This window comes from Maylandia zebra, linkage group LG3, assembly GCF_041146795.1.
Source record: "Maylandia zebra isolate NMK-2024a linkage group LG3, Mzebra_GT3a, whole genome shotgun sequence".
Taxonomy (NCBI): domain Eukaryota; kingdom Metazoa; phylum Chordata; class Actinopteri; order Cichliformes; family Cichlidae; genus Maylandia; species Maylandia zebra.
This window is the reverse complement of record NC_135169.1, coordinates 38,538,079-38,552,407: the sequence shown is the minus strand read 5'-3', so window position 1 is coordinate 38,552,407 and position 14,329 is coordinate 38,538,079. Positions and strand designations below refer to the sequence as shown.

At 47.3% G+C, this 14,329-nt stretch overlaps 1 protein-coding gene across 1 annotated transcript; it reads right to left on the bottom strand.

Annotated features, from left to right (window-relative positions):
- Window positions 1–2,233: 2,233 nt before the first annotated feature.
- Window positions 2,234–13,919, bottom strand: LOC105940635 (uncharacterized). Its single transcript, XM_076882239.1, has 6 exons — window positions 13,871–13,919; window positions 13,526–13,585; window positions 4,381–10,106; window positions 3,551–3,615; window positions 3,312–3,460; window positions 2,234–3,218 (listed from the first exon to the last, which is right to left on the bottom strand). Exons 2-6 carry the CDS (start codon window positions 13,566–13,568, stop codon window positions 3,001–3,003), a joined length of 6,201 nt encoding a protein of 2,066 aa, XP_076738354.1. The 5' UTR covers window positions 13,569–13,585; window positions 13,871–13,919; the 3' UTR covers window positions 2,234–3,000.
- Window positions 13,920–14,329: the final 410 nt, after the last annotated feature.

Sequence of the window (14,329 nt, the reverse complement as noted above, 5' to 3'; positions counted from 1 at the left end):
TAGCTTTCTGAATCATCTTTATTACATTCTATAAAAAAACATCCATCTATCCATCCATCCATCCATCCATCTTCATCCGCTTTATCCGAGGCCGGGTCGCGGGGGCAGCAGCCTAAGCAGAGAAGCCCAGACCTCCCTCTCCCCAGCCACCTCCTCCAGCTTATCTGGGGAAACACCAAGGCGTTCCCAGGCCAACCGAGAGATATAATCTCTCCAGCGTGTCCTGGGTCTGCCCCGGGGCCTCCTCCCGGTGGGACATGCCCAGAACACCTCACCCAGGAGACGTCCAGGAGGCATCTTTGTCAGATGCCCGAACCACCTCAGCTGGCTCCTTTTGATGTGGAGCAGCAGAGGCTCTACTCTGAGCCCCTCCCGGATGGCCGAACTTCTCACTCTATCTCTAAGGGAGAGGCCAGCCACCCTTCGGAGGAAGCTAATTTCCACCGCTTGTATCCACAATCTCGTTCTTTCGGTCACTACCCACAGCTCGTGGCCATAGGTGAGGGTAGGGACGTAGATCGACTGGTAAATTGAGAGCTTCGCTTTTACACTCAGCTCCCTCTTCACCACGACGGACCGGTGCAGTGTCCGCATCACTGCAGCCGCAGCAACAATCTCCCATTCTCCCATCACTCGCGAACAAGACCCCGAGATACTTGAACTCCTCCACTTGGGGCAGGAACTCATCCCCGACCCGGAGTGGGCACTCCACCCTTTCCTGGCTGAGAACCATGGCCTCAGATTTGGAGGTGCTGATCCTCATTCCCGCTGCTTCACACTCGGCTGCGAACCATTCCAGTGCGAGCTGGAGGCCTTCACCCGATGAAGCCAACAGAACCACATCATCCACGAAAAGCAGAGATGAGATTCTGAGGCCACCAAAGCGAAAGCCCCCCGCTACTTGGCTGCGCCTAGAAATCCTGTCCATAAAAATTATGAACAGAACCGGTGACAAAGGGCAGCCCTGGCGGAGCCCATCACCCACCGGGAATGAGTCCGACTTATTGCCGGCAATGCGAACCAAGCTCTTGTAACGGTTGTATAGGGATCGAATGGCCTGTAGCAATGGGCCAGACACTCCATACTCCCGCAGCACCTCCTACAGGACACCCCGAGGGACACAGTTGAATGCCTTCTCCAAGTCCACAAAACACATGTAGACTGGTTGGGCAAACTCCCACGCACCCTCAAGTTTCCTTGAGAGGATAAAAAGCTGGTCCAGTGTTCCGCGACCAGCATTGTTCCTCCTGTATCCGAGGTTCAACTAGCAGATGAACTCTCCTTTCCAGCACCCTGGCATAGACTTTCCCAGGGAGGCTGATGAGTGTGATCCTCCTGTAGTTGGAACACACCCTCCGGTCTCCTTTCTTAAAGATGGGGACCACCACACCGGTCTGCCAGTCCAGGGGTACTGACCCTGATCTCCACGCAACATTGTAGAGGCGTGTCAACCAGGACAGCCCTACAACATCCAGAGCCTTCAGGAACTCGGGGTGGACCTCATCAACACCAGGGGCTCTGCCACCAAGGAGTTGTTTAACTGCCTCAGTGACCTTGCCCCCTGAAATTGGCGGGTCATTCCCCATCATCCCCAGACTCTGCTTCCTCCTCGGAAGACGTGTCAGTGGGATTAAGGAGGTCCTCGAAGTATTCCTTCCACCGCCTGACAATTTTCTCAGTCGACGTCAGCAGCGCTCCGCCAGCACTATACACAGTGCAGGTAGAGCACCGCTTTCCCCTCCTGAGACGCCTGACGATTTGCCAGAATCTCTTCGAGGCAGTCCGAAAGTCTTGTCCCTTTTGCCAGTCTTGGCAGCCGGGGATCAGTCCGCCAGGGCCTCCGCTCCTGGCCGCCACCCGGCACACAATGCACCCGACCCCTATGGCGCCTCCTGCAGGTGGTGGGCCTGTGGGAGGATGGGCCCATGTCTCCTCTTCGGGCAGTCCCCATGGACTAAGGCCCGGCCACCAGACGCTCGCCCTCGGGTACTCTCCCCAGGCCTGGCTACAGGGCGAGGCCGCGGTAACCCTATCCCGGGCAGGGTAAACTGTTCCCTCGATGTTCTCTTCATAAGGGTCTTCTGAATCGCTCTTTGCCTGGTCCCTCACCCTGGTCCTGGGTGAGGGATCTAAATTGTATACCTTTAGGTTATTTCAACCTTATCTTTACCTACTCAAACAGCAAAACATCACAGGAGACAGTGTAAATTTCTTATACATTCTATATTCTGGTTATTGTGACTTTCTTACAGAAAATGTAAAAATTAAAATACACTTCACAGAATAAAAATATAAATATATATCTTTTTATAAACATACAATTCATATAAATAAGAAAAGTGCCAGTGCTTTTTATTTGGGGGGGGACCACACGTAGACCCACTCTTTACACTTTATTATAAATTTTTTGTGATATATATACTGTGTATGCTCTATATGAAGGGAAACCTGAGACCTTTAATTTACAAGCATTTAAAAAGTATAAGAAGAGCTGTTGCAGATAATTTTGTTACAAAGTCAAGAAGTTGTTTCTATATATATTTAATGTTTAGTCTTTTTCTATATAAAAGAGGAACAGTTAACAGACATGTAGGCAGAGACACACTTAAAAGCAAGAGGGTCTTTGTAGGGTCTTTACCCTAACTTAACAATTTAAAGCACCTCGAGGTGACTTTTAGTGTGGTTTGGTGCCATATAAATAAACTTGAATTTAATTAAACTGAGCAGCATAAACTTCTAAGCCTCTAAGATAAAGCACCCATTTTGTTTTATCTTTTGCCTTTGTGTTGTTAGTTCAATTTTTCTATTCATGATTCAATTAACCGCATGCATAAAAGAAGTCTGTGTCATTCTTTTCACTACAGCGCTATTCCCACCAAGAAATATTTTCATATTGAAAAAAATAGCAATTCTACTCGTTCCGATGTGTCCAATAAATAAAGAGCTGCAGTGAAAGAGATCATCTGCTGCTTGTCTTTCAAATGAAAACCAGCACAGATGCTATTGCTGGCTTAATAGAAGCCATAACAGCAGCACCAGGGGGAAAACAGTGCTGGAATTAATCTTGTGGCATACTCCACTTGAAGCTGTAGTTGCAGTAGATGTAGTAGTTGTTGCAGTAGTTGTAGATGTTGTTACAATAGTTTTAGTAGTTGATGTAGTAGTTGTTGCACTAGGTGTAGTTGTTGGAACAACAGTTGTAGTAGTTGATGCAGCAGCTGTGGTAGAAAAAATGTACAAAACATTTTTAACCAAGTCACTCTAAAACATTTGAGACTTTTTGATCAAACATAACGACTATGATTACTCACCTGTGTCATTGACAAGGATGGAATCCCTTTCAATGTCAAAGCCTGTAACGTTTGAGGCTGTACTGTTCAAAACATTTCTAATCTCAGCTTTGTTTGGAACAGATGTGTTTACAAACCGAAGTTCCATCGTGTTGATGACTGATCCTTGCCTGTAAATGCAGAGACAAAAATTATAGATTGGAATATTTAGGGCTTTAGGTGAGTGCTCTTAACATTATATGTCAAAATACTGAAATCACCTGAAGCTCACAACATTCAAGAAGACAAAAGAAGAAGGGAACGCCAATCTGTAAGGAGGTTCAATCTGCAGACACAAAGGAGAATTTTCTTAAAATTCAAGCTCAAAACCATCCTGCTCCAGGGATAACTCACTAACTAAAAAAACTGGGTAAAACTGGGAAAACTTTCACAGATTTTAAATTGATGCAGTTTAATTACTTTATGCAATTTTATCATAAGTATATTATCCATCTTCTAGTGAGAGAAATGTAGTGCTTTTTGTCTTGAATATGTCCTGTAAAGTCAGGTTCAATGTATGAGTTGGAGATGAGAAAGACAGTAGACAAGTGAAAGAAAGAGAGTCTTTATCTGTATTTGTTAAAGTGAAAAGGTTTGTTCAAATATGAAGTGAGAACCAACATCTTAAGAGCTTTTCTCCTTTGAGAGAAAAATAAACATCCAGCAATAATACTGACGTAAAGTGCTTTGCCACAAGTACAAAAGACTGCAGATCAATAGCTCAAAAGCACATGTGTAAATCTTGGGACAAAGTGTTCCAAAGTTTTTAACAGTGAAAGTAAATCTCCATAAGTTGATTCTGTTCATCTGGACGTAGAGTTTTGGATGACTGATGAAACGTTTCTGCCACAAAACGCTTCATCCAGATGAAGAGAATCAACCTTTGGCGATTTACTTACCTGGATGATTGAGCATGCATCAAAGTGCAAGCAAAGATTCTATAGTTGACTTATTCCTGCTGTAATTCAGTGAAATTCTGAGCATTTAGTACTTTAATAGCTGTTCTTTAGACACACCGTTCATGCTACTTTCCACAAAGTAAAACACTTACCTGTGCCTTTATGGATGCAGCTCGCGTTTTAAAAGCTTCAGATAATGAATTCAACAAGTCTGTTGTAAAATTGCTTTGAATGGATCTGAATTCAACAAATATGGGGGTGGTGAAGGTCGGGGCTGAGGTGGAGGTCGGGGCTGAGGTGGTGGTGGAAGCCGTAGTTGTGGCTGGGGCTGTGGTGGTGGTGGTGGTTGAAGCCGTCGTTTTTGTGGTGGTGGCACCTGTGATTGTGGTGGGGGATGTGGTAGTGGTGGTTGAAGCTGTCGTTGTTGTGGTGGTGGCACCTGTGATTGTGGTGGGGGCTGTGGTGGTGGTGGTGGTGGTTGAAGCCGTCGTTCTTGTGGTGGTGGCAGCCGTTGCTATTGTGGTCGCTGGGGCTGTGTTGGTAGTGGCTGTCGTCATTGTAGTGGCTGGGGACGTGGTGGTGGTGGCAGCCGTCGTTGTTGTAGTGACTGGGGATGTGGTGGTGGTGGCTGATGTGGTGGTGGTGGCAACCGTCGTTGTTGTTGTGGCTGCTGTGGTGGTCGTGGTGGCAGCTGTCGTTGTTGTAGTGGCTGTGGATGTGGAGGTGGTGGCTGCCGTCAGTTTTGTTGTGGTTGGGGATGTGGTGGTGGTGGCTGCTGTGGTGGTGGTGGCAGCCGTTGTTGTAGTGGCTGGGCAGCCACCAACACAGATGATTGTGGTGGCTGCTGTGGTGGTGGCAACCGTCGTCGTTGTTGCGGCTGCTGTTGTTGTTGTAGTTGCTGGGGCTGTGATGGTGGTGGCAGCCGTTGTTGTTGTAGTGGTTGGAGCTGTGGTGGTGGTGGCGGCCGTCGTTGTTGTAGTGGCTGGGACGGCTGTGGTGGTGGCAGCCGTCGTTGTTGTAGTTGCTGGGGTGGTGGTGGTGGTGACAGCCGTCGTTGTTGTAGTGTCTGGGGATGTGGTGGTTGTTGCTGCCGTCGTTGTTGTAGTGGCTGGGGCTGTGGTGGTTGTGGCTGCCATTGTTGTTGAAGTGGCCTGGGTTTTGGTGGTAGTTGCTTCCGTCGTTGTTGTAGTGTCTGGGGCTGTGGTGGCTGTGGCTGCTGTGGTGGTGGCTGCAGCCGTCGTTGTTGTAGTGTCTGGGGCTGTGGTGGTTGTGGCTGCAGTGGTGGTGGTGGCAGCCGTTGTTGTTGTAGTGGCTGGGGCTTCTTTGGTGGTGGTTGTGGCATCCGTCGCTGTTGTAGTGGGTGGGGCTGTGGTGGTTGTGTCATCCGTCGTTGTTGTAGTTTCTGGGGCTGTGGTGGTAGTGGCTGCAGTGGTGGTTGTGGCAGCCATTGTTGTTGTAGTGTCTGGGGCTGTGGTGGTTGTGGCTGCCGTCTTTGTTGTAGTGGCTGGGGCTGTGGTGGTTGTGGCTGCAGTGGTGGTGGTTGCAGCCATCGTTGTTGTAGTGTCTGGGGCTGTGGTGGTATTGGCTGCAGTGGTGGTGGTGGCAGCCATCGTTGTTGTAGTCGCTGGGGCTGTGGTGGTTGTGGCTGCAGTGGTGGTTGTGGCAGCTATTGTTGTTGTAGTGTCTGGGGCTGTGGTGGTTGTGGCTGCCGTCTTTGTTGTAGTTTCTGGGGCTGTGGTGATAGTGGCTGCAGTGGTGGTGGTGGCAGCCGTCGTTGTTGTAGTGTCTGGGGCTGTGGTGGTTGTGGCTGCAGTGGTGGTTGTGGCATCCGTCGCTGTTGTAGTGGGTGGGGCTGTGGTGGTGGTGGCTGTTATTGTTGTTGTTTTTTCTGGGGCTGTGGTGGTAGTGGCTGCAGTGGTGGTGGTGGCAGCCATCGTTGTTGTAGTGTCTGGGGCTGTGGTGGTTGTGGCTACCGTCTTTGTTGTAGTGTCTGGGGCTGTGGTGGTAGTGGCTGCAGTGGTGGTGGTGGCTGCAGTGGTGGCAGCCGTTGTTGTTGTAGTGTCTGGGGCTGTGGTGGTTGTGGCTGCCGTCGTTGTAGTGGCTGGGGCTGTGGTAGTAGTTGCTTCTGTCGTTGTTGTAGTGTCTGGGGCTGTGGTGGTTGTGGCTGCTATGGTGGTGGTGGCAGCCGTCGTTGTTGTAGTGTCTGGGGCTGTGGTGGTAGTGGTTGCAGTGGTGGTGGTGGCAGCCATCAGTGTTGTTGTGTCTGGGGCTGTGGTGGTTGTGGCTGCAGTGGTGGCAGCCATTGTTGTTGTAGTGTCTGGGGCTGTGGTGGTTGTGGCAGCCATTGTTGTTTTAGTGTCTGGGGCTGTGGTGGTAGTTGCTTCCGTCGTTGTTGTAGTGTCTGTGGCTGTGGTGGTTGTGGCTGCTGTGGTGGTTGTGGCAGCCGTCGTTGTTGTCGTGTCTGGCTCTGTGGTGGTAGTGGCTGCTGTGGTGGTGGTGGCAGCCATCGTTGTTATAGTGTCTGCGGCTGTGGTGGTTGTGGCTACTGTGGTGGTAGTGGCTGGGGCTGAGGTGGTAGTTGCTTCCGTCGTTGTTGTAGTGTCTGGGGCTGTGGTGGTTGTGGCTGCTGTGGTGGTGGTGGCAGCCGTCGTTGTTGTAGTGTCTGGGGCTGTGGTGGTTGTGGCTGCAGTGGTGCTGGTGGCAGCCATCGTTGTTGTAGTGGCTGGGGCTTCTTTGGTGGTGGTTGTGGCATCCGTCGCTGCTGTAGTGGGTGGGGCTGTGGTGGTTGTGGCTGTTATTGTTGTTGTAGTTTCTGGGGCTGTGGTGGTTGTGGCTGTAGTTGTGGTGGTGGCAGCCATCATTGTTGTTAGGTCTGGGGCTGTGGTGGTAGTGGCTGGGGCTGTGGTGGTAGTTGCTTCCGTCGTTGTTGTAGTGTCTGGGGCTGTGGTGGTTGTGGCTGCTGTGGTGGTGGTGGCAGCCGTCGTTGTTGTAGTGTCTGGGGCTGTGGTGGTTGTGGCTGCAGTGGTACTGGTGGCAGCCGTCGCTGCTGTAGTGGGTGGGGCTGTGGTGGTTGTGGCTGTTATTGTTGTTGTAGTTTCTGGGGCTGTGGTGGTTGTGGCTGTAGTTGTGGTGGTGGCAGCCATCATTGTTGTTAGGTCTGGGGCTGTGGTGGTTGTGGCATCCGTCGCTGTTGTAGTGGCTGGGGCTGTGGTGGTTGTGGCTGCAGTGGTGGTGGTTGCAGCCATCGTTGTTGTAGTGTCTGGGGCTGTGGTGGTGGTGGCATCTGTCGCTGTTGTAGTGGCTGGGGCTGTGGTGGTTGTGCCTGCAGTGGTTGTGGTGGCAGCCATCGTTGTTGTAGTGTCTGCGGCTGTGGTGGTAGTGGCTGCAGTGGTCGTGGTGGCAGCCATCGTTGTTGTAGTGTCTGGGCCTGTGGTGGTTGTGGATGCAGTGGTGGCAGCCATTGTTGTTGTAGTGTCTGGGGCTGTGGTGGTTGTGGCTGCCATCGTTGTAGTGGCTGGGGCTGTGGTGGTAGTTGCTTCCGTCGTTGTTGTAGTGTCTGGGCCTGTGGTGGTTGTGGATGCAGTGGTGGCAGCCATTGTTGTTGTAGTGTCTGGGGCTGTGGTGGTTGTGGCTGCCATCGTTGTAGTGGCTGGGGCTGTGGTGGTAGTTGCTTCCGTCGTTGTTGTAGTGTCTGGGGCTGTGGTGGTTGTGGCCGCTGTGGTGGTGGTGGCAGCCGTCGTTGTTGTAGTGTCTGGGGCTGTGGTGGTTGTGGCTGCCGTCGTTGTTGTAGTGGCTAAGGTTGTGGTGGTTGAGGCTGCTGTGGTGGTGGTGGCAGCCGTTGTTGTTGTAGTGTCTGGGGCTGTGGTGGTTGTGGCTGCAGTGGTGGTGGTGGCAGCTGTCGTTGTTGTAGTGGCTGGGGCTTCTTTGGTGGTGGTTGTGGCATCCGTCGCTGTTGTAGTGGGTGGGGCTGCGGTGGTTGTGGCATCCGTCGTTGTTGTAGTGTCTGGGGCTGTGGTGGTAGTGGTTGCTGTGGTGGTGGTGGCAGCCATCGTTGTTGTAGTGCCTGGGGCTGTGGTGGTTGTGGCTGCAGTGGTGGTTGTGGCATCCGTCGCTGTTGTAGTGGGTGAGCCTGTGGTGGTTGTGGCTGCAGTGGTGGTGGTGGCAGCCATTGTTGTTGTAGTGTCTGGGGCTGTGGTGGTTGTGGCTGCCGTTGTTGTAGTGGGTGGGGCTGTGGTGGTTGTGGCATCCGTCGCTGTTGTAGTGGGTGGGGCTGTGGTGGTTGTGGCTGCAGTTGTGGTGGTGGCAGCCATAGTTGTTGTAGTGGCTGGGGCTGTGGTGGTTGTGGCATCCGTCGCTGTTGTAGTGGGTGGGGCTGTGGTGGTTGTGGCTGCCACCGTTGTTGTAGTTTCTGGGGCTGTGGTGGTAGTGGTGGCAGTGGTGGTGGTGGCTGCCATCATTGTTGTAGTTTCTTGGCCTGTGGTGGTTGTGGCTGCAGTGGTGGTGGTGGCAGCTGTCGTTGTTGTAGTGGCTGGGGCTTCTTTGGTGGTGGTTGTGGCATCCGTCGCTGTTGTAGTGGGTGGGGCTGCGGTGGTTGTGGCATCCGTCGTTGTTGTAGTGGCTGGGGCTGTGGTGGTTGTGGCATCCGTCGCTGTTGTAGTGGGTGGGGCTGTGGTGGTTGTGGCTGCCACCGTTGTTGTAGTTTCTGGGGCTGTGGTGGTAGTGGTGGCAGTGGTGGTGGTGGCTGCAGTGGTGGTCGTGTCAGCCGTTGTTGTTGTAATGTCTGGGGCTGTGGTGGTTGTGGCTGCAGTGATGGTTGTGGCATCTGTCGCTGTTGTAGTGGGTGGGGCTGTGGTGGTTGTGGCTGCCATAGTTGTTGTAGTTTCAGGGGCTGTGGTGGTAGTGGTTGCAGTGGTGGTGGTGGCAGCCATCGTTGTTGTAGTGTCTGGGGCTGTGGTAGTTGTGGCTGCAGTGGTGGTGGTGGCAGCCATCGTTGTTGTAGTGGCTGGGGCTGTAGTGGTTGTAGCATCCGTCGTTGTTGTAGTGGGTGGGGCTGTGGTGGTTGTGGCTGCCATTGTTGTTGTAGTTTCTCGGGCTTTGGTGGTAGTGGCTGCAGTGGTGGTGGTGGCAGCCATCGTTGTTGTAGTTTCTGGGGCTGTGGTGGTTGTGGCTGCAGTGGTGGTTGTGGCATCCGTTGCTGTTGTAGTGGGTGGGGCTGTGGTGGTAGTGGCTGCAGTGGTGGTGGTGGCAACCATCGTTGTTGTAGTGTCTGGGGCTGTGGTGGTTGTGGCTGCAGTGGTGATGGTGGCAGCCATCGTTGTTGTAGTGTCTGGGGCTGTGGTGGTTGTGGCATCCGTCGTTGTTGTAGTGGCTGGGGCTGTGTTGGTTGTGGCTGCAGTGGTGGTGGTGGTACCCATCGTTGTTGTAGTGGCTGGGGCTGTGGTGGTTGTGGCGTCCGTCGCTGTTGTAGTGGGTGGGGCTGTGGTGGTTGTTGCTGCCATTGTTGTTGTAGTTTCTGGGGCTTTGGTGGTAGTGGCTGCAGTGGTGGTGGTGGCAGCCATCGTTGTTGTAGTGGGTGGGGCTGTGGTGGTTGTGGCTGCAGTGGTGGTTGTGGCATCCGTCGCTGTTGTAGTGTCTGGGGCTTTGGTGGTTGTGGCTGCCATCGTTGTTGTAGTTTCTGGGGCTGTGGTGGTGGTGGCTGCAGTGGTGGTGGTGGCAGCCATCGTTGTTGTAGTGTCTGGGGCTGTGGTGGTTGTGGCTGCAGTGGTGGTGGTGGCAGCCATCGTTGTTGTAGTGTCTGGGGCTGTGGTGGTTGTGGCATCCATCGCTGTGTTAGTGGTTGGGGCTGTGGTGGTTGTGGCATCCGTCTCTGTGGCTCGGCCTGTGGTTGTAGTGACGGCATTTACATGTAGTCATACAAATGTAAATTAACCTATTCTGAGTCACCATTCCCAAATCAGTGCGTAATATGTTTATGTCTTCCCAATTCAAATATCATGTCATGAATTCATTGCAACAGTTTACACAAGAAGTTTTAGTAATTCTTGTGTTTCATATAAACTGCCCACTCAAGTAATCTATGATACCCCGTAGAGCTAAATAATTTTTACAGTAGAACCAAGACTGCTGCTAAAGATGAGTGAATGCTGACCCAAAGCCAGCAGCCACACCCTGTCCTTCAACACGTAACAACAGCAGCCATGCGCACTCATGCTACAGCCTTCATATTTTCCTCCCATGTTTTTTCAGTAGAATTACTGTGGTAATTGTTTTGAAGTCTCTTTGTGTTGCTTTTTATTTTGTTTTATCATATTGGTTTTGTGTTTATACATAAATGATAAGAGAGTATACGTGTTCTCATTAGGATAAGGATTTGGTTGTTGTGTGGGAACATCGCCTATAGTTTTATATTTTATATTTTATAAATGTTATATTACAACGTGTTTTAAGTCAGTTTACTGAGAAGCGCAAAAGTAATGTCATGAGTAGTTCAATAAATACTTCCTCCTTGGAGTAATTAAGTTACATACTGCATTAAATACATTACATAATACCTTTTAGTACTTAATATATCAAGTATGCTTTTAAGTAAAATGTTCTGTGTAATATATGTAATGCATTACTCTTTTTTTTCAGTCATTACGCAACACCAATACGGGCGGGAATTGATAAGAATTTTGCAATTATGATTCTATTATTATTATCACTTATCGATTCCTTATTCATTCCCTTTGGCTCCACTTCACGATCTGCAGACCATGTGGAGTGGAGAATAGTGTACCCAAACGCAGACAAAACGAAGCGTGGAAACAAACTTCATTTAACCTAGCCTAACCCAAACTGAAAAAGAGCTGTTTTATTTGATGCTGAGCAAACCAATAACAAACAGTAAATGTCAACTCTACTGAGGCAGCATGGAGTGGAGAGAATGTGGACCCAAATGCAGTTGATATCATATGGTTTCTCATCTACTAAAGAATCAAGAGGCGGTTTTTGCTGCTTTAGACAAACTAAGGCACAAGCTACTCATTTTAACTCCATTAGAGCTGGTAAAACTCCAAAAGCTGGTGGCTGTCCTTGACCCATGCAGATATTTTTTAACTTATTGGTACTGTTTCTTCAAAAAGCTCTGTAGTTGACAATTATTGCGCAGATTAATAATTACTTTCTTGAACTGTCTACTACAGGTTTGTGACTGAGCTTCTTGGAGGTGAGACATGTGTCTCATGTTCAGTGGTTCTACCTGCTTTCTGCCACCTGCATCACACCATCGAGGTCTCCTTTGATGACTTAAACTACATGGTGAAATTTAAGACTGCCCTCACAAAGGACCTGTCCCAATGTGTAGCTACACTCAACCATCAGTGGCTCAAGATAGCTACTGTCCTTGACCCATGCTTTAAAGATTTAAAGTGACTTGCAAGGGGAAGAGGTTTAGACCAGCCTTGAGGCCCTACTGCAGGAAACGTGTAAAGATGCCACCACAAAGGAGCCAGCAAAGGCAAAGAGCCTCCTCCTCTCTTCATTGTCTTCAGACTCTTATTCAGATGAGGAAGCCCTGTGTAACAGGGCCCTGAGTTTGTACAGAACAGAATCCACCATTAGCAAGAAAGACTGCCCGCTGCAGTGGTGGTCCAGTCGAGCATGGACCCACCCACAGCTGTCTGTCCTGGCCCACAAGTATTTGATTAGTCCTGCCTCTTCTGTCCCATGTGAGAGACTGTTCTCACTTGCAGGTCACATAGTAACAAAAAAGAGAGCTGCCTTGAGAAAATGTGAACACTCTAGTTTGTCTAAGTAACTGGCTGAAATAGATGGACAGTAAATAAGCATGGACGTACTGTGAGTCCAATGGGTTTGCTATGTTTTGCACTAAAATGTTCGATGATCACACTGTTTTAGCCTAATGTACAAAATAATTTTGGCTAAGGTTATTCAGAGTTTAAAGGTGAAGCTGTTCAAATACCCTTTTATGTTTCTGGCTTATTTTGTTTAAAAAGAAAAACTGCACTTTATGTTGACAGTTTTCATTATTATTTAAAGACAATACCATTTTGAAAACGTACTTAAACTACTTAAAATAGCACTTTATTTTTAAGTCTGCCCAATTTTGGCCAGGGATATTATTTTTGTTTCTCTGTTTTGCAGTTTAAATATTTTTCCCCCAAAATTAAAAGAGCTTGAGTTTACAATATTCATGTCCATGTCTTGATTCTTTCGCCCACTAAATCCCTTTTAAATAAAAAAAAAAAACATTTGCGCTTTGGGGCAAATTTTCTTGTGCGATTAAATGCGATTAATCATGGTTAATTAATTACAATAACTTCTATAAAGTAGAGTAAGATAAATATGGTACCCTAAATATTATTATTTACTCTCTGACAACATCATAATGTGAAGTCTGGTTAAACTTTCAAGGGTCATATCACATTGTGGCATAGATAGCTGGCCAAAATTCATTACTGCATGAAAGGTCTCACTTCTATCCACATTTTCATGGAAAGCAACCTTTACCTATTATTCCTTCTGTAACACTCTAAAATAATCTCTTAATATAATTATTTTTACACTGAATTATATTGTTTGTAAAATAATAATAATAAGAAATTAGTTAATTGATTACAGTAATTAACAGAGCTGAAATGGATTTTCTCGGCCTTGAAAATGTTACAAGGTTTTATTTTATAGCTTAATGTTATGAGGGCTCAAAAACATTGGACAAAAATAGGAAATTTCAGCTTAGTAATTACATTTTAAGTTGTGGTAACTCCAAATACTTTAAAAGTATGAAGGCAATATTTTGTACTGCTTCATTGAATATGATAAGGCTGTATCAAAGCTGATTATGAGGGGGCTTAGTGGGAACCTTTTAACCTTTTTCAGAAATTAGTGATTTTAAATGGAATGATCCATGTGTGCTGTGTTACTGCATACTGCATACTGAGCATGAGGAAAACCACTCAAGAGAGAGAAGCTTTCTCTCTTGACTCTCACATACAAGAGCGACAGAGAAACTACACTGTTTTTTTTTCAAAGCAAAACTTTCAACAAGTATGCAAAATGTCCTCATCTCATCTATACCACACTCAAAGTTGTTACTAAACCCACTTTTTGTAGAAATTTAAAAAATTACACATTGAACTCAAGGTAATAAGTGCCTAACCATTAAAGTATTATAACAATCAGTGTTCTTACAGTCTACATATTGTCTGTAGCAATTATTTATGAGGGTATATATAGCTATGCTAAAGCAGTTCATTTATTTTGTATCAACAGTAAGTTTAGCATCACTTAACTTACCTATAAGAAGCAACAAAATTGATATCATCAGTCCAACGGCCATTGTTTAATCAGTTAAATCTGTAAAAGAAACATATGTCAAGGTTATGCGCACAGATTAATAAACCAAAAAAAAAAAAAAACGAGTTAAAAACGCAGGATAACAGAATTTTACAAAAATACAAAAGGTTTTGATCATTAACTGTACTCATCATAACACTTCTCAATAAAAAAAATCTATGTATGACAATTTTAAAATAACATATGTAAAATAATTCATTAGAATTAGTTTAACAAGTTAGTGAAAAAATGAAAAGTCATATTCACAGTACATGAAATCTATTTTATTTTATATATTTTACTTACCAAAACTGAGATCAGATGAAAATGTATTAATTCTCTTTTTTAATCTCCTGTAGATTTTTAAAATTATTACGTTTTAACCAGTGCAGTTCACCTCTTTGCTCTGTTAAACCTTATGTTCACACCTCTTGTGGCCTTATATATTTCAGAAGAGTGAGGGCTAATGACGTATGTGAGAGATGATAGAAGAGTCTGTGACATATTGAGGAACAGCGTCACATCAAAGGATTCACAAGTTTGTCAAGTGATCAACCTGAAAGTATCTTGTCTTAGGATCACAGCCTCTCCCTTCTTTTTGTTAGTGACCTCACTGATAGTTACTCATAGACGTCAAGGCAGACAAACAAAAAATGAAATCCAGTAGAGCGAAAAGCAGTTGGAAGAAATGTAACATAATCAAAGTAAGCAGACACCTTTGTTTATTATAGAGTATGAGTTTTCAAAATGTTTTCACTGTACCTT